Below are 19170 nucleotides of genomic sequence, written 5' to 3' on the forward strand. Positions count from 1 at the left end.
ATATATATATAAATAAATAAATTATATATATATATATATATATATATATATAAACCACAGGTTCCTTGGTTGGTATTAAAGATTACTTGTGTCTTTGCATTGAAAACAACCCAATAAAATCACAATTTATAGATATCTTTATTGTCAATTAAAGACAATGTACATGTCATGGCAATTGCACATTCATTTGTTTGAGATAAGCAGAACTGAGGCACTGTTATAACATGTTTTGATGAACCCGAAGCAAGCAAGAGGTAAACTTTAAGGGTAAGCAGAGACAGTCCTTTTCATATAAATAAATTACTTGTCAAGAAAATCTTGGATTTAAGTGGTGGCACTTGAGTTGGATTAGTCTAATCCAAGGTGAAGTATCAGCATACTTTTTGTAAGGCAATTCCAAAACACAGTCACAAACAATAATCTGCTCTTTATATACAGGCACTTCATTCTTGACCAGTAGTCTTTAAATTACAGAGTTGGAAAAATAAAAAAGTAAGAACTGAGGTCTGACACGGTCCTACAGCATCCAGCAATCACATTCATGTTGGCACAGAAGAAATTCTCTAGTACGAGAAATTATTGCTAATTATTTGAGGGAAAATAGCCAGTGTCTGGCCAACAGTGGCACAAAAACATCTTTTAGCACATGGCACTCAAAATCAACTCTTATAAAAAGGTGCATCCACTTTGGCACTTTCAAATGCGTAGAGATGAAATGGAATGTGCCTTGCAAGATAACAGTATCCCAAAGACAGCTGTGGAAGGATTCAGGAAAGAAAACCACACATGAGAGAATATCAGAGGAGAGGTCCATGTGCCGGACAAATATATTCAAAGAAAAAGAACCAAAAGCTACATGACAAGGAGGGACTCTCCTCGGAGGCACTGAAGGGCTGAGGAGTGTGTGTGTGTTCGGGAACGCTTCACTCCGACTGAGGCACTGAAATCGATGGACCTTTGGGATCGTCGAATCGATCCATGGTGTTTAGCTGCATGATCATGTGCAGACCGTACACAAAAATGTACAGCATGAGCAGTGAGGTCAGCAGCCCCATCCAAATCCCTGCGGTGAAGAAGCCTGCGCAGTCATTGGCATAGGAGAAATCTGTTCTGTTGGCCAAACCGAAGCCCTGAATCTGTATCGGAAAATGCATAAAACCCTCAATGAACAGGAAGACTAAAGAGACACCTTATTATTAAAAACACTCCATTAAAAAAAGTGCTTGATGCACTCCTGCAGGAATATTGAGTGGCAGGATGTAAAATGCAGCACTATAGTCTTACCTGAAAGTCGATAAAATTGAGCCTCCACTGCGTGGTGTTGGAGTTGGTGTTGTTTGGCACAAGCAGAGCATCTCGGAAGCTGGTGACAGACTGGCAGTGGTAGGAATACTCTGCAGGGGCGTAGATGTTGCGGCTCCCAATAAAAGATGCAGTTAGACCGTTTGATGTCAGTGTCACAGAGTCCAAGGAGGACCAGTTCCGTGCAGACACAGGATAGAAACGTTGACTCATGGCAAACCTGGAGATCAACAGAAAAGTGTTGATGAGTATCTCAACGACAGCATATAAGTGTAAAAGACTAACTAGTATTTATTTCTAGAAATGGGACAAATGGTTACTATTGGTTACCCTTCCAACCTCATGTGACCTAAACAACGATTTGTGAGAATCAAAGTCTGAATTAATTTTTAAAAAATATTACCCCTAGCAAAGAGAAATCTTCTACTTTACAGTTAAATTGAAGTGTTATTGATGTTACAGAGCTGTGTAGTTCGTATCACTCGGATGTATGTTCATTTTTCTGAAAAGTTTGGTTTTAATTAGTTATTTGATGCTATAAAAAGGGAGTGAAATGTCATGATTGGCAGGTGTGAATCTCTCGCTGACAAGCTGCGGCCGTGCTCGGCTCGCGATTGGTTCGGTCGAGTGACCTCGATACCGCGGCTCCACCGCCCAATCACTACAGCGCAGACTCTGGCTATAAATGACGTCAAAATCTCAAGATGGCAGCTCCCGTATCCGGGATATTTTGGTTTCACTTCTGTACAGTGGTAGAAAGTGGAGACATGTCGTCCAACTTTATATACAGTGTATGGATATAATGCGTTAATTAGAAAGCTTTAGAGGAGGAGGAGGATTTTGTCGCCTTCGGACAGAGATACGATATCAAGTATTGGTATTGATCTTCTTATCAAACTCTTGCTAAGAAAGAGTTCCTAAAATGTATAAATATTCCTATAAATTAGAGATGTATTGCCTTACCTTAGTGTAGCGTTTTTATACACGAGGACAAGCCTAAAGTGAGAAAAGAAGAATACATTAAAAACAACTCCTTTCCATTAAATAACATAAAACTGAAGTTCTCTAGAATAAACACATTAAACGCTAACATGCTGGCCATCTCACAGTGAGTTGGTGCCGTTGCACACGGATCCTGACAAGGAAGGTGTTTGTGCCGAAAGGTCGGTCCACGCTGAATCCTTTGAGAGGCCGATGTTGAGATTCTGAGCCCAAAGCATTATGCAAGGGTTACCAGAAACATTGAACATGATGGGCGCTTTGACATCGGGCGCAGCTGTTTGGAGCAAGGACCGCCCCGCAGGCTGGATAGACATAGATCTCTCTGAAATCACCTGCAGAGATAAGTAATCAAAATGTATATTATAATGCTTTATGTCTTCACGTGACATGTGTGTTTGACGTTTAACTGTATATGTTGTTCGGTAAGGATGAAAATCATTAAAAAAAATGTTTTTTGTACATTTCTGGTACATGATGTACTAGTTAGGATATCTTACTCGAGATGGCTTGAGTCCTGTGTATATCGCGGTATATGGGACATTTTTGTCTTTCATGATACTCAGAACTTTCCCAATAATCTCATCTGTAAAATACAAAATACACTTGAGTTACACATTGTGCATGTCAACAAAATGGTAAACGATTACAACTATACAGTGACAAAAATGCTGATATTTTTACACAATGAAATTCCTTAACAGTTAAAACTTACCATTGTCATGCAGGACTTCCTTGCAAGACTTGTCCACGCTATAAAAAAGGGTATAAAAAATGTTTATTTTCACAGAGTAAAAAAAACAAGAGAAACATTATACTTAGATTGACTGATAAGCTGCAGAACACAAGTCTTACCCAGTGCAATAAGGAAGATTGATGAGCAGTAGATTGCTGGCAGATGTGTTGATGCTGAGATGTGACAGAGTGTCTGCGTCTACAAGCAGAGGCGAGACGCCCAGCTTCTCTTGCAGCAGAGCCGGGAGGGCAGAGGAGTCCGACCACTCTAAAGCAGGGAGCGTCAATGATGACGAAGAAGACTGCACTGCAGCCTGAGGAGGAGTGAGTGGAAAGAATCGTCAGTATTAGTAAATAGTCTGACAAAATCATGTTCATTTAGGACTCGTGTATAAAGTTATGAAAACCTACCTCAAGGTTTGGAAATACACTATCCTGCTTGTTTCCAAACACTCCACCAAAGACTGTGAAGTCATCTTTGCTTAACTGAACACAAAAGGACAAAATATAGCACAATTCAGCAAGTATTCAACAAGTGGAAAAATATATGTATCTTAGGGCACTTTCACAAACCAACATTTAGACAGTTTTAATCAAACTCTTGTGCGGTTCAACCCCTGGTGCGGTTCAACCCCTGGTGCGGTTCGTTGGGGCAGTTGTGAATGCAGTAATCATACTCTGGTATGGACCAAAACAAGATCCAAGATCGTTTGTGAGAGGTGGTCTCTGACCGTTTGCAAGCGAACCAAAACGCAGGCGCCTGTGTGGGCATTTGTTAAGATGGACACAGGTTGGGCAATATATCAATATTTTATCAATATTGTGATATGAGACTAGATAATGTCTTAGATTTTGGATATCAAAATCTCTGTGTCTTTTCCTGGTTTTAAAGCATTATAGTAAAGGGATGTAGTTTAAAGAAAAGTGATAACTTATCTGACTTTTCTAGCTGTTCTATTATGCCTTTACCCATTCACTCTTTACATCCACATTATAAATGATTATTTATCAAAAATTTGATTGTGTAAATATTTTGTCAAATAGTCAACCCTACAATATCGTTGCCATGTCAATAGTGAAGTATTTTATCAAAAAATATTGTGATATCTGATTTTTCTCCATATCGCCCAGCCCTAGGCACAGGTAAATGACAAGTTAACAAACATGAGTGGGAGAGGAATGACCTGGACTTCTGCAGAAGTCCGATGTTTGCTTGACATCTGGGCCGAAGATCATTACAGATAAACTGGAGAAGGGATTCATGTGCACAGAATATCAGTTGTGAGACTAAGTAAAAAAAAATTAGACAGCAATATTTTAAAGTCCGTTATTCCCTGCACAGAAGTGGTAGCTCTTGAGACGAAAGAGATAAATATGCTCCTTCGTACATGCCCCTCAGCAAATTTCTTTTATTATTTAGTCCGCTTCGTGCACTGTGAAACCGAACCAGACTAAATAGAAAATGACCCAAAAGTATCAATTTCACACTCTGATTCAGACTAGCCAAACGGACTATGGCTTGTGAAAGCACCCTTAATACAATCAAAACCGAAATACAACTAAAACAGCAATCAATCCCATTAATCAGTCACAGCAATGAAGATCCACCACAGAGGAAAAAACCCGCAGGATGTGTTGGAGAGGAACTGTGAAAGGGGAAGTAATGCCAAGGCTCACTGTCACACCAGAGTGAGAAGACTGTTACACAGTGTCACATGGGACTGCACTGCAGTGCAAATACACATGACTCATTACTACACTGTTTTACACCATTTACATATCCAAGGACTACCTTTCTAGTAAATGAACACAGTGAAATATATGAAGATCTCTGAGTAGTTCTTCTCCTCAACCCTAGTTTTCACCCTTAGCTCCAACTTGTTAAGTGACATACTGTAATTACTGTATATGTTTGCTGCAGAGCAGGAATATAGTGTTCAAGTCTCAGGGCCTGACCTTGTCCTGCAGGAACAACAGCACAGTGTGGGGGCCAGAGCCAAAGGCAGAGGTGAGGTAGGCAGCCAGCTGGTCATTGGATGTGATGTGGCCGGCTGCAGGTGAGGCCAGTGGTGGTAGACTAAACATGCAGGAAAGATAAAGACAAATTGTGATATGTTATATAATTGTTCTTAACTGCAGTTGTCAGTACAATCATCACTTCACTTCCTTTGTCCTGCAAAAGGCCGTCACTCACTCGTAACATTTGACTTGTGTGTCAAAAGTAAATCAATTCATTAACAAGTGCATCACTGCCACCAAAATTCCATTTATGTTTAAGTCAAGACTGTCAAACATCAAGGGAATTATGTCAAAACAACAGATAACACTGAAATTTAATTTCTTATTCAGACTGAGTTACAATAAGGGCTGTGTATTGGCAAGAATCTGGCGATACAATATGTATCATGATACAGGGGTTACGATTCAATCTATTGTGGTATATTGCAATACAGTAAGCAAGGCGACATATTGTGATCTTATTTTAGGAAGAAATTCACAGTATAAAGAACACACCACTATATGCATAAAATCTGAGTAAAATATGTTTTCTATGCAGTCTGAACAGTGGAATCTGCATTTATCACAATCCAAACATAGCACATCATAGCACTACTTTGAGAGGGTGTATCTCTTTGCAAATGCAATAAAGTACTGACTGAGTTAATCTTTGCATGTAACTATTAAAAATCTATACAGTGGTTTTGAAAATCAATACAGTATCACAAAACATAATATTATAATATTCGATATTTTCTTACACCCCTAGTTACAATAATCCAACAGTGAAGTCAAATTATCTCTACAGCCAACTGAATGGTACACATCAAATCTGTTGTCATGCAAATACTAGTTCAAAGTAAAAGTTCTACATTCATAGGTTTATTTTACAGTTATTAGTATGCACCATATACTCACATTGGAATCGATTAACAGTTGTGTAAAATACAAACAAAAAAAGCTGCCATAACATTATACAGTAAAGACAAATGTCTCCAAACAAAGTCATGTCAGTTGCTCCTGTCTAACCACAGCTTTTCATCTATTTTATCTCTGATATTTGCCCTTAAAATACAAAAAAAAATGTTGGCATAATGAAACTAGATGTACTCTTCCTCTGACCAAACCACCTCATACAGTAGTCTACTTTCATATTTTCCTTCTGTATGAGCAGCCTGTTTGTTCCTGTTTAATGTCTGTCTGCTTCATTGGGGCACTGTGGTACCTACTGTACGAAATGTGTTTTAGTAACTTTAGTTTACAGGTGCATCAATTCTATTTATGACACTACAAGATTACTAACAATTTATGTAACATTATGTTGGCAAAACCATAAGATAAAACTGTATTTATCTCGAGGGAAATTGCTATGCAGCAACTGTAATACAAAGTGGGAAGAGTGCAACAAATATATATCTATATTATCTATATCTATATATAGATATAGATATATATAAACATGACATGAGCATGCTGATAAACACATCTGAGAGTAATACAGATCACTAAAAAAGCAGTGTAATCCATTTAGATGCCAGAGTCTAACTCACTACATCACTGGATCATTTCATTATGTATGAAAGCAACAAATAAATGCATGAAATTGTGAGGAATGCTCTGGATTTCAACCAAGAATTTCACAGTTTTGAGACTCTTTTTCCCCCCCAACAATTGTACCAAATAAAGTGAGTATAATGAGTCAAAACAAACGTTGCATATTCAGTTTTTAGCCTTAAAACTATGAAGTTTAGCTATCTTAAGTGGATCAGCTAGTCTGATCTGGATACAGTTAGCAACAAGTGTTAGCAGCATTAGCATGACAAACAGCAGGTTGACTGTTTAACTGAGTCTTCTTAGTTGACTGATGAATATAAAGTAAATATTACCTGTCACTGGACCACATTAGAAGAGGCACTTGAGCAGCGGTACTCCCTGTGGTGAAAAGGGTGGAGAAAAAGGCAATATAAGCCATAAATCTCACTCCACTCGAGCACCTCAGTCCTGACATTTTTCCTCTTTCCGCAAAGCTCTGCTCACGTGACGCAAACCAGCTGACAGTCATGTGCAGCACTTCCTGCTCACGTCATCCGGCCACGCCCACAGCTGTCCTCCTTCTCAACCAACCTCTCCACCAAACACCACCACTGGCTGCAGCCTCACCCACTCTGTTCTGGTCACATTAAAAACTCAACAATAGTTTGATTTACCCCAATCTGGACACAAGCTAGCTAACATTAGCTTTATTTATGTATTTATTTATTTATATTAATCAAACAAAAGAACAAAATATAGATTCAGTATACAAGGAATAGTAGGCTATTTTAACAGTCTCTTTTGCACTATATTCACTTTAGTGTATACCAGCTGTTACCCTGCTCTATATTCAGTCTTAACAGTTTTCTTCATCTCCTTGTATTTTTATATCTGGTATATTTTTTTGTACTTTGTACTTTGCACTACTATCTTTTTTACTTCCTTTTTACTAACATGTTTTGCACTATGGAACTGTGATGCTGGAAACTTGAATTCCCCTCGTGATCAATAAAGTTACTATCTATCTATCTATCTATCTATCTATCTATAAAATAGAACAATGACAATAGAGCCAGGGGTAAATAACACAAGAGAAAAATATTAGAAAAATATACAGACATTAAATGTCTTGATAGCCTTTTTGTTTGTCAACATCCTTCAGGAAAACAACAAAATATGTTAGGCTATGAATTTGCCAACATCATTATCAAATGTATTCTAAAACAATATTTGTCTTCTTTTTTTTTTTTTTAAGAAACCAAACACCACCACAGGCTGCAGCTCTCCCCACTCTGTTCTGGTCACATTAAAAACTCAAGAATAGTTTAATTTACTTCAATCTGGACACAAACTAGCTAAACCTGTCTGAGTGGCACACGTGCAATGTAATATGGAATAACACGTTGGTCACTTTTGTGTCACTTTTGTGCAATGTAAATACTGTAAATATACTGTTACGGATATGTGCAATAACATGCTGATCACTCTGTGCAATAATTATACAATGCTGTGCAATAAATATACAATTATCTGACGGACACTTTGTGCAATAATCTGGCAAAAACTGTAATCTGGCAAAACTGTCATCTCATCAATATACATATTGTATTTTTATATTTTATATTGCTGATCTTTTATATTTTTTATATTTATATTGCAATATCTCTTTTTTTATTGTATTATCTTTTCATTAGCACCTATGGGATTGTCACAATCTAATTTCGTTGTACTACACAATGACAATAAAGGCCTTGAATCTAACATTAGCTTTATTTATCTATGTATTTATTTATTTATTCATTTATATTAATCAAACAAAAGAACAAAATATAGATTCAGTATACAAGGAATAGTAGGCTATACAATAGAACAATAACAATAGAGCCAGGGGTATATCACACAAGACAAAAATATTATAAAATATACAGATGTTAAATGTCTTGATAGCCTTTTTGTTTGTCAACATCCTTCAGGAAAACAACAAAATATGTTTATTTATCGTTACATTTACATATGCTATGGCTATAGGCTATGAATTTGCCAACATCATTATCAAATTTATTCTAAAACAATATTTGTCTTCTTTTTGGTTGTTGTTTTTTTCTTGAAGAAACCAAACACCACATTCTTGCCAGAATTTTCTTGGTGTTAGAACAATGCCAAAATAGGGGTACAACTGTTGGTGGAATGTAACTAAGTAAGCTGCATTTACTCAAGTACTGCACTTAAGTGCAAATTCAAGGGACTTTACATTTATGCAAATGTATACTTCTACTCCACTACATCTCAGAGGCAAATATTGCACTGCTTTTTTACTCCAGTACATTTGTCTGACAGCTTTAGTTACTTTCCAGATTACAATCTTTCATACCCTTCCTGTCAAGTGAAAACCATGCATCTTCAAATTTGGTGATTTAGAAGTGTTCTTTTGAGAGATTTCTCCTACTACTGCTAAATATACTAATTAAATAATCACAAAGCTGAAACGTTGACTTTTTAGAGATACTTGATTATCACAAAACAACAATACTCACACATATGATCTTATAGAATAGCAGTAATATTAATACAAAAACATCATATATAATGGTAAAACATGTTGCTGATATTACAAATAGAATTATTATTAATGCAGTGTGGTATTAGTACTTTTACTTAAGTAAATGATCCTTCTTCTACCACTGGCTTATGCTTGTTAGTAGAGGTAGGGTATAGCATAACATTTGATGCTATAAAAGTAAACTGTCATAATACTGAATGTGCCATAAACAGACATACACAGATAATGTGTATAATGCGGTTGAACTGTGCTTCATCAATGATTGACATGTAGGCCTATACACCTGACCTGACAACTGTCCATGGTGCTGATATACTCTCTCTTAAATTTGGGCATTTCACTCCTCGTGTCATCATGTCCCCATCATCCACATATTATGCATTTATAAAACACTGTAAAACAGAAACAAACAAGCCAAAATAAATAACTAAACAAATAAAATAAATTAAAAGTTTCGAATTGTTTTTTTGTTTTTTTTATTATTATTATTGAAAATGGCCTGCGTGAAAGCAACTCCCATCCATCCACACACACACAGCTGTGGTGGCGGAGGGATACGCCTTGCCTGCATCCGCGCAACGCTGCGCCTACAACAGTAGAGGAAGGATAAAGAGAAAGAAAATGTATTTAAAATAGCAACAACATGTTAAACTCCATGTCAAAGTATGAAAACGAAACCAAACATGCGTGTAACCGCTTCAAAACGCCAGCTCTAAGTGGGGTTTCCTATTAACAGTGAGCTTTTCCGGCTCTAGTCTATTGTGTGTGTGTGCGTGTGTGTGTGGCGAGATGGGAGGAGGAGGAGGATGCGCACTATATCCTGACGCGCACTGACATTGTTCTAGAGCGCTCCACGATCAGGGCCATCTTTGGTCGTCCTCGCCGGTGACAGTGTGGACACTTTATTCCATTGGCCATTTAATGCCTAATGATTCACTGATAAACATTTAACTTTGAAACGAGCCGTTTAAAGCACTCGTGGAAGAGAAAAGGGAGTGTTTTTTTCCTGGTGGACTCACTGGCTAAATTATTTTCCTTCAAATAAAACACCCTTCATTTCTCCAGGCAAAAAAAAGAGGGCGAGACGGGAGAGGCGGTGATACAACATGGATGAGGAATATGATGTGATCGTTTTGGGCACCGGACTCACAGTAAGTAGTCAAGTTGCATTTTTTGCTTTTTACACAACATATTGAATGTGCGACTTTTCCATATGGTTAATATCCTTCTCATGTATCGGAGCACCAGAAGTCTCCTGCATCCCTGTGCAATGTGACATTAAAAATATATATATAATAAGAGAAATGTTTCTTCTAAATGTACTTTGACCCATGGGGTGCATGAGAGGAAGCAAACAATGCTTCCAGGAGTTATTGTATTGTTCTCACAGCCGGTATGATGTTCCACCCAGTAGCATCTTTTAGGCGTAACCCCAGTGTGTGTGTGTCATGGTCCTCTGTGCATAGACAGGCCTCCATCCTGAGCTGAGGTTGGCGCAGGCCTGCAGAGCACGGGGTTTATTAAATTATTATATATGTTATTCCTTTCACTTATCACACCCAATGCGGCAGAAATATGCACAAGTATACATTTGATGTGATATTAACCCAGGTTAAAGTCGACATTTTGGTAGTTTTATAACAGGTATCAAATATCCTTTTTGTCAATGCATAGCCATAATAATATGTATTTTATGGTGTGATGATATAATGTGGATATTTTTTTGTTAAGAAAACCACATTATTATCATTATTATTATTATTATTACAGTAGATACATAAGGATGAGATGATCCAGTCGCGCATGCGCACACCGCTCCTTCTGTCCTCCCTGCAGCCTTCTGTCAAAAACCTCTTAACAGGCGTTCATGCCTTCTATTGAATTTCTCTCTTAATCACGTTTATATTTCATTTTCAAAACTGATGTTAAGCTGATTGTTCAATCTTGTTTTTAAATCTGTTAATTTATTGTTAAATTTACATATGCTATGGCTATAGGCTGTGAATTTGCCAACATCATTATCAAATTTATTCTAAAACAATATTTGTCTTCTTTTTGGTTGTTGTTTTTTTCTTGAAGAAACCAAACACCATATTCTTTCCAGAATTTTCTTGGTGTGAGAACAATACCAAAGTAGGGGTAAAACTGTTGGTGGAATGTAACTAAGTAAGCTGCATTTACTCAAGTACTGCACTTAAGTGCAAATTCAAGGGACTTTACATTTATGCAAATTTATACTTCTACTCCACTACATCTCAGAAGCAAATATTATACTACTTTTTTACTCCAGTACATTTGTCTGACAGTTTTAGTTACTTTCCAGATTACAATTTTTCATACCCTTCCTGTCAAGTGAAAACCATGTATCTTCAAATTTGGTGTTCTTTTGAGAGAAGTCACGTTTATTATTTATTTTCAAAACTGATGTTAAGCTGATTGTTCAATCTTGTTTCATCCAGGAATGCATTCTGTCCGGGATCATGTCCGTGAACGGGAAAAAGGTCCTGCACATGGACAGGAACCCCTACTATGGTGGCGAGAGCTCCTCCATCACCCCCCTGGAGGAGGTAAAGAAAGGTCTCCCGGGATCTGTAAAAAGCAATCAATATGTTTTATATCCCTCAGTACATCTCAGTTTACTTCCCGGTGCCATTGTGCATCAGCTGCTGTTTTTATTGTCTTCATTTGCTCCCCGGCCTCATCCTCCCGTAATGCTTTATCTTCTATCGGCCCTTGGTAGATTTCATCCTCACAGGATGTTGTTAATGTTTCTCTTTACCGTCCGCAGCTGTACAAGCGCTTCAGTCTTCCAGATAGCCCGCCCGAGTCGATGGGCAGGGGAAGGGACTGGAACGTTGACCTCATACCCAAGTTCCTCATGGCCAACGGTCAGTCCCACATCACGGATTTTGTTCATAAAGGGATGAATATAACACCATAAACTCACTCATTTTATACAGAGGACATAGATGGACAATTAGTGCATAATTATTATGACTGATAAGGCCCAGGAAAAAAGGAATTAAAGCTGCAGTAGATAGAATTGGAGCAAATATGATTTAAAAAATATATTTTATAAAACAGTCACTATATCCTGACATTAGTGCATGAGACAGGTAATTTGAAAAAAACATCATGTGCCTCTGTGTCCTCCGGTTCTCCTAATGGCATCTGCAAGATTTCACAGACTGGAGGAAAACAACCAATCAGAGCCGAGCTGGAGCCTGCCGTCTCTGAGCAGCTGTCAATCACTCGCTAACTCTGATCAAACGGTCAAACTAGGCAGCGCTGATCAAATATGAATCAATATTCTGTTACTGTAATGCCTATTTCTCATCTCAAATGAGACAGTAACAGAATATTGATTCATATTTGATTGACCGTCAAATAGTTTGACCGTTTGATAGGAGTTTGGGAGTGATTGACAGCTGCATCTGTTGAATGAACAGCCAACAGGAACGCTCTCTCTCTGAAATGACCTAGATTATATTTTTTAAAGCCTGAAAACAGAGCCATGAGGAGGTGCAGAAGTCTAGTTTTCTCTCAGAACGCTTGAATTATAATATGCTGAAAGGTTATTATGCAATTTTTGCCCAATGATGCCAAAAACATTCTGCCTACTGCAAGTTTAACCAGTCAGACTACTTAGAGGACAAGTGGCAGTCTCTGTGTTGATGCTCTTAAGGCAGACAAATAATAAGATGTAACATGTGCTTGTGTCTGTGTGATTGCAGGTCAGCTTGTGAAGATGCTGCTATACACAGAGGTGACACGATACCTGGACTTTAAAGTAGTGGAGGGAAGCTTTGTGTACAAAGGAGGAAAGATCTACAAGGTGCCGTCGACCGAGACTGAGGCACTAGCTTCAAGTAAGCTGCTCGAATATGTCTGTGTTTAAGATATCATGAAAGTAGAGTATTTAAGTCACATTTAAGTGATCATGTACTACATCATAAAGCCATTGTTTGGATTTCCAGATCTGATGGGAATGTTTGAGAAGCGAAGGTTTCGGAAGTTCTTAGTCTTTGTGGCCAATTTCGACGAGAACGACCCCAAGACCTTTGAGGGCGTGGACCCCAAAACCACAACGATGAGGGATGTTTACAAGAAGTTTGACCTCGGCCAGGATGTCATTGACTTCACTGGCCACGCCCTGGCCCTCTACAGGACAGATGAGTAAGAACAACAGCATAATGTCAAACATAAACTATTATCAAGCTGCATTTTGATTCATTTCACAGCTGCATTTATACTTTTAACATGAAATAACTAAAGAATATATACTCAAATTTTAAATAAATAAAGTTTAATAAAGCATCTTCTTAACAAAACTGCATGCAGAATGCTTTTTGGCTGTGAATATACATAGAATTAGAGGTATCTCATTATTTCTGTGTATTCCTATTCATTATCTTCTCCTTCAGCTATCTTGATGTTCCCTGTTTGGAGACGATCAATCGTATCAAGCTGTATAGTGAATCGCTGGCCCGGTATGGGAAGAGCCCCTACCTCTACCCCCTGTACGGTCTGGGAGAGCTGCCGCAGGGATTTGCCAGGTCATTGTTCATATATTTTCAATCCATAGTTCTTTATTTCTTTATAAATTACAGCTTGTCTTTACTAGTAAATACATGAGTACAAACCCACTCCCGTGATTTAACAGCTCTTATTCACTTGTCGTTTTAGATTGAGTGCAATCTACGGAGGGACCTACATGCTGAACAAACCAGTGGATGAGATAGTGATGGAAGGCGGCCATGTGATTGGAGTGAAGTCTGAGGGCGAGGTATGCTGATTTATTGTTCGCGATTATGCAGGTTTAACGATCAGTCATGAATTTTATTCACACAGAGGGAATAAGAAAGCGAGTCTTTTAAAATGCTGCAAACACATTGCTGTTAGGGTTGCACCAATAGATGATGATCTCTGGGATCGACGATAGCCGATGCCTTTGCCAATGTCAAGACGATATTTGGCTCTTTCCCATTAATGCAATCAATTGTTATTATTATTATTATCAGTACTAGGCTATTCATTTTATATTAAATTTAATTAACCGCATCATAGTTTCACGTCGGCATCCCCCCACATATAACAGACACACGCTGTACCCGCTACTAAATGGAGCAGAGGCGAGATGGACAGAACTAGGGCTGTACCGCATAGTTTGAAGCATTGAAGCTTCATTCATAACACTGACATTCAAATTATTATTATTATTAATAACTTACAGAAACGGCATTATCTGTAATAACACCCTCCTTTCTCTCTTCCCCTCTATCACGAGCGACGCAACGCTCCATCTTCCACTATATAATTGGCTCCATTAATAAGTCAAAATGTATTGAAAAAAAGATCCAAACAAAATATTGATATTCTGCTTCAATCCATATTTGTTGCCGTTTAGCCATTCAAAAAAATGGTAAAGATCGCCCAACTCTAACTGCCCTCTCATTCCCGCTGCAGGTGGCTCGCTGTAAGCAGCTCATCTGCGACCCCAGCTACATCCCGGACCGCGTCCGCAAGGCGGGTCAGGTGATCCGTCTGATCTGCGTCCTCAGCCACCCAATCAAAAACACCAATGACGCTAACTCCTGCCAGATCATCATTCCTCAGAATCAGGTTAACCGCAACTCAGGTAAAGATGAATCACTGTCACTGTTTAACTAATCAGACTAAATGGTAGAGTGTTTAGTTCTTAGAAATATGGGCAGTAAGGTCAATAACAAAGATGGCCTTTCTGTTAAATGTAACTGATTGGATTTTAAGCTCTGGAGATATCAAGGAGTGCTCTTATGAGGACAAATCAAGCAATACTTGTTTTTATATTTGACCTTTTAAGTGAAACATGGCCATTTTATTCCCCCCATGGCTTTCTGTATTTTTGCAAAATGGCTCATAATCCCTAAGTACTAAAACATATTGAATATTACCTCTTAAAGCAACTATAATAAACATTGTATGTGAAAGGGGCCACTCATAACAACAAACCCATCCAACTCTACAGTTCCCCTCAGCTCTACGGAGTGTTTTATCATCTTTCAGTTCATTGTTTTGGTTTTTCTGACCCACAACTTTACTGTTCTGGTTCACTCTCATGGCTCTCATCAGCTTGTTTCCAGACACAGTCGTCTGTTTTCAGGAAAAAAAGCTCTAAAAACCTGCTGTACCCTTCCTGCCCAGCATCACATGACAAAGTTAGCGACAAAGATAGTTGAACATTTAACAGCTCAAGCGCCAGACATTCGCCATGTGGCCAAAAACATGATTAGAAATAAAGTTTCTCCATGTCTGCTGGGTGTGTAAATAAGCAACTGTTTGCTAACAAGTTCACCATATCAACTTTTAAACTGGATAATATGTTAGTGTTGTGTGTACAGCTTGTTTCTACTGCCCCTTAGTGGCCAAAGACAGTTAACGCACCTTAAAGGTCAACTGATTTGACTTTCTCTTCCTTTTAACCCTATTTGTCAATTCTCCAGACATCTACGTGTGCATGATCTCCTATGCTCACAATGTGGCTGCCCAGGGGAAGTACATCGCCATCGTCAGCACCACAGTGGAAACCAGCGAGCCCGAGGCTGAGATAGAGCCGGCCCTGGAGCTGCTGGAGCCCATCGACCAAAAGTCAGCATTTTAACAATTCATGCATTTATGGTTTAACAAACAAGCAGGCCATAAAACTAAACATGACGACAATGTGATAGAAAAATACTGAACTATACCTTGTGATAATACTCGTTGATGGAGTTTGTTTTTGTTTTTTTGACAGGTTTGTGGCTATTAGTGACCTTTATGAGCCCACAGATGATGGTACTGATAGCCAGGTAAGAGGGAAAATGTTACTACTATAAAAAGAAAAAATCTAATGGCAGACCTCTATGGATTGCAATGTCGGTCGGTCAGTCACCACTTAAGTCCAGACTGAAATCTCAACAATTATTGGATTATGGATTGCCATGACATTTTGTACAGTTTGGTTTTGAGTGAAATATCTGTAACTATTGGATGGATTGCCATGCAATTTGCTATTCAAGGTCCCAAGAAGATGAATTGTAATGGATTGACGTTTATGATACACAGTTAGCATGCAAACAGGCCAAAGTAAGATGGTGAACATGGTAAACATTAACTGCTAAATGTCAGCAGGTTAGCATCGTCACTATGAGCATGTTATCAAGCTGATGTTAGCATTAAGCTCAAAGCACTGCTGTACCTAAAGCTGCTTTCACAAGATAAGACATTTGCGTTTCACTCGCCACGAGGTAGGGCCAGAGGCAAAGCGCGGCGATGTTTTTAGTCAAGCTTGATGTTGCCTTAAACATAAAAGAATGATTTTAGTCACTACAGCTTACTAATTAATCATTGGTATCGGATCGGAACTCGGTATCGGCCGATACCCAAAGCCCAGGTATCGCTATCGGTATCGGGACTGCATCCCATAGGAAAACAATGGCACAGCCATTGCAGAGCGGTTGTACAGCTGATCATTTGTGGACGGCTTTAGCCTCAGAAAGCCGCCAGCGTGGCTGCAGATTCTCAGTCCTGTTATTTGATCTTCCCCAGGTCTTCGCCTCAAGGACCTACGATGCCACCACTCACTTCGAGACCACTTGCAACGACATCAAGGACATCTACAAACGTATGACCGGGAGCGACTTTGACTTTGAGAACATGAAGCGCAAACAGAACGACGTGTTCGGGGAGGACGAGCAGTGAGCGGTAGAGGGGGCTTCCGAGAGAGGGCGGGGCCGGGAGAGGAGGCGGAAAAGGCGAAAAGGGGCGAAAGAGGCGGCAGAGCCCGCGGTAGAGGGCCGGGGCTGCCCGAGCAGTCCTTTAGAAAAAAAAAACGGGTGGGAGCGTGGCGGAGAGGGTGTGTGTTCCTGGGCTCTGCCTGCCCTCAAGCCGTTTGCCTCCTTTTCCTTACGTCCCCCTCTCTCTTGACAACACATAAATGCTCACAAACACACACACACATACACTCTGTTGAAATACTCACACTCCTTATCTCTGTCACTGAAAAGCAGGGTTGATATGGTCTTTCATTCCATTGTAGAATTTACAGTATAATCATGTCTTAACTATTACCATTAGAGGTGACTTTATTACTTGTCGTTGGCGATTTTCAAAGCATTTCATTCTTTCTGTAACGTCGTTCTCCTCATATCAGAGGTTGGGTGGATGGAAGATTGATGGCATTGAGAGGTGTGAACTGCGAGCTCTGACATGAGAGATCTGTAGTATGGCTTAGTGTAGAATCCTCTGGAAGGGTCACCTCCAGTCGACATGCATGCATCTTTTACACACGGTAGTATTGTACATAGACTCAAAACGACACTGCGGTATGAAGGCTGGACCATTCCACGCATCGCTCCTGTCAACCCTGCTTTCACTTTTCTCTTACTTGGTCTTTTACCTGTGTTTCGTCAAAAAGACTCCGCTCCTTTTGGCAAAAATCTTGTCGGTCAGGCAAAAAAAAAATGTGATGAAAAATTACATATAAATGGGCTGTTCTGTCAACTGATAGTGCTCACTTTGCAATGCTGTTGTGTTCCCTGTGCTAGCAGGCAAGCTAACCAGTGGCTATTAACTGTCACCCACCTACCCCCCCACCCCCTCCAACAAAAAACTGTTCCTTTGTTTATCTCTGTTGTGTGATGTCAATTTTGAATTTGAATAGTTTACTTTCTAACATTTTTAAATTATTGAAGAGTTTTATTTCTATATATTTGGTGCACATTTCACTGGCTGAAGTTATGAAGTTTACAGATCTGAGGTTGAAACTGTGGTCTTCAAGTTTAAAAAAAAAAGGGAAGCAAAAAGAGGCACGGAGAGGATTTTTCTAGTGTAAGGCGAGGCTTTCGATGAAGTATTCGGGAGGATTTGGAATGAAAAACGAATCGTAAAAATGGTTGAGATGCGAGGAAGTGTGGCACGGGGGGAAAAGAATGTATGCGTTTTTGGATTTTGGAAAGTTTCACTTTTGAGTGAAGAGGGTGAAGACTGAAATTTCGGCTCATAGTGGAAAGCACCAGATTGTGTCTTGGTTGTTTCAACCCTTGTGTGTGTCATTTAGGTAAGTCATTCCCCTTAGGGACTAAATCCTATGGAAAATTGTAGTTAGAGGGAAAAGCTGGATACTCCCGTAACTTTAAAAGACTTTGTAGCAAAGGTGTGAAGCCACAGTCGCAGGTGCCGCCCCACGAGAACGAACCAAGTTGCTTTTATTTGGTTGTAGCCTTAATTTGGGGTCTTATTCAAGCGTTCGGGCCCTTTCAAAAGTTGACTGCTTTGTTTTAATGAACCGTTAGCGGCAGGTCAGTCTTGTGCCAAAAATGGTTTTGCTGTTATTGGCAAAAGTTGCTGACGATGTTGAAAGTGCAGTTTGGTAGTGTATGTTTGCTCTGCAGATCTGACTGAATACTACAGTAGGGATATTGTTTTCTATCAGGGCTGTTATTGTACACCTGAGTGGACGCAGTTCTTCTGCAGTTGCACGCTCACTCACGGCCAGATTGATCTGCGGCTTGTTACACATCAACAACAAACAGTTTCCTCTTTAAACCACTGAAGCAGTTCCATCTCACTTTATACCCACCACGACGAATCCCTTAAGCAACTCTAAACAAAGTTATCGCGTGTTTGGGGTGTTGACGTGTCTTATTGTTATGCTCTATTTATTTGAATCGTGAAAAGGTTTTATGTCAAATGCTGAATATGCTATGCTATTAGATTACGTTCTGATGATAAAAAAAATGGATTTTTAAAAAGTGATGCACACCGAAATTCTTTGTTTTTCGTTTGTTATTTGCCGTGTCATGTGTTGCGTTCACCTTATTCAGTGATCATTCCAGTGTTGCATCATGATCTAATATTAGCATTCCTAAGAAACCGGTTTTGAAGGAAGGATAACAGCAAGATACAGTATACAGCTGTGTGTGTACAAACAACATTGTGTGTGGTCTTCATCCTGGAAACCTGATAAAAACTGGAATACTGTTTACTCTTTGAACATATCTGAAGCCCTCCCTCCCCTGCCCTTC

At 39.2% G+C, this 19170-nt stretch overlaps 2 protein-coding genes across 2 annotated transcripts; one reads left to right on the forward strand and one right to left on the reverse strand.

Annotated features, from left to right (window-relative positions):
• Window positions 1-119: 119 nt before the first annotated feature.
• LOC119489449 (V-type proton ATPase subunit S1-like) lies at window positions 120-7111 on the reverse strand. Its single transcript, XM_037771915.1, has 10 exons — window positions 6921-7111; window positions 4993-5113; window positions 3448-3522; window positions 3157-3350; window positions 3017-3054; window positions 2802-2887; window positions 2410-2636; window positions 2266-2298; window positions 1285-1522; window positions 120-1136 (listed from the first exon to the last, which is right to left on the reverse strand). Exons 1-10 carry the CDS (start codon window positions 7094-7096, stop codon window positions 924-926), a joined length of 1401 nt encoding a protein of 466 aa, XP_037627843.1. The 5' UTR covers window positions 7097-7111; the 3' UTR covers window positions 120-923.
• Window positions 7112-9974: 2863 nt separating this feature from the next.
• Window positions 9975-19159, forward strand: gdi1 (GDP dissociation inhibitor 1). Its single transcript, XM_037771916.1, has 11 exons — window positions 9975-10278; window positions 11587-11694; window positions 11916-12015; window positions 12862-12996; window positions 13105-13303; window positions 13552-13683; window positions 13814-13913; window positions 14594-14765; window positions 15610-15754; window positions 15900-15954; window positions 16694-19159. Exons 1-11 carry the CDS (start codon window positions 10234-10236, stop codon window positions 16844-16846), a joined length of 1344 nt encoding a protein of 447 aa, XP_037627844.1. The 5' UTR covers window positions 9975-10233; the 3' UTR covers window positions 16847-19159.
• Window positions 19160-19170: the final 11 nt, after the last annotated feature.

This window comes from Sebastes umbrosus, chromosome 6 (assembly GCF_015220745.1).
Source record: "Sebastes umbrosus isolate fSebUmb1 chromosome 6, fSebUmb1.pri, whole genome shotgun sequence".
Lineage (NCBI taxonomy): Eukaryota > Metazoa > Chordata > Actinopteri > Perciformes > Sebastidae > Sebastes > Sebastes umbrosus.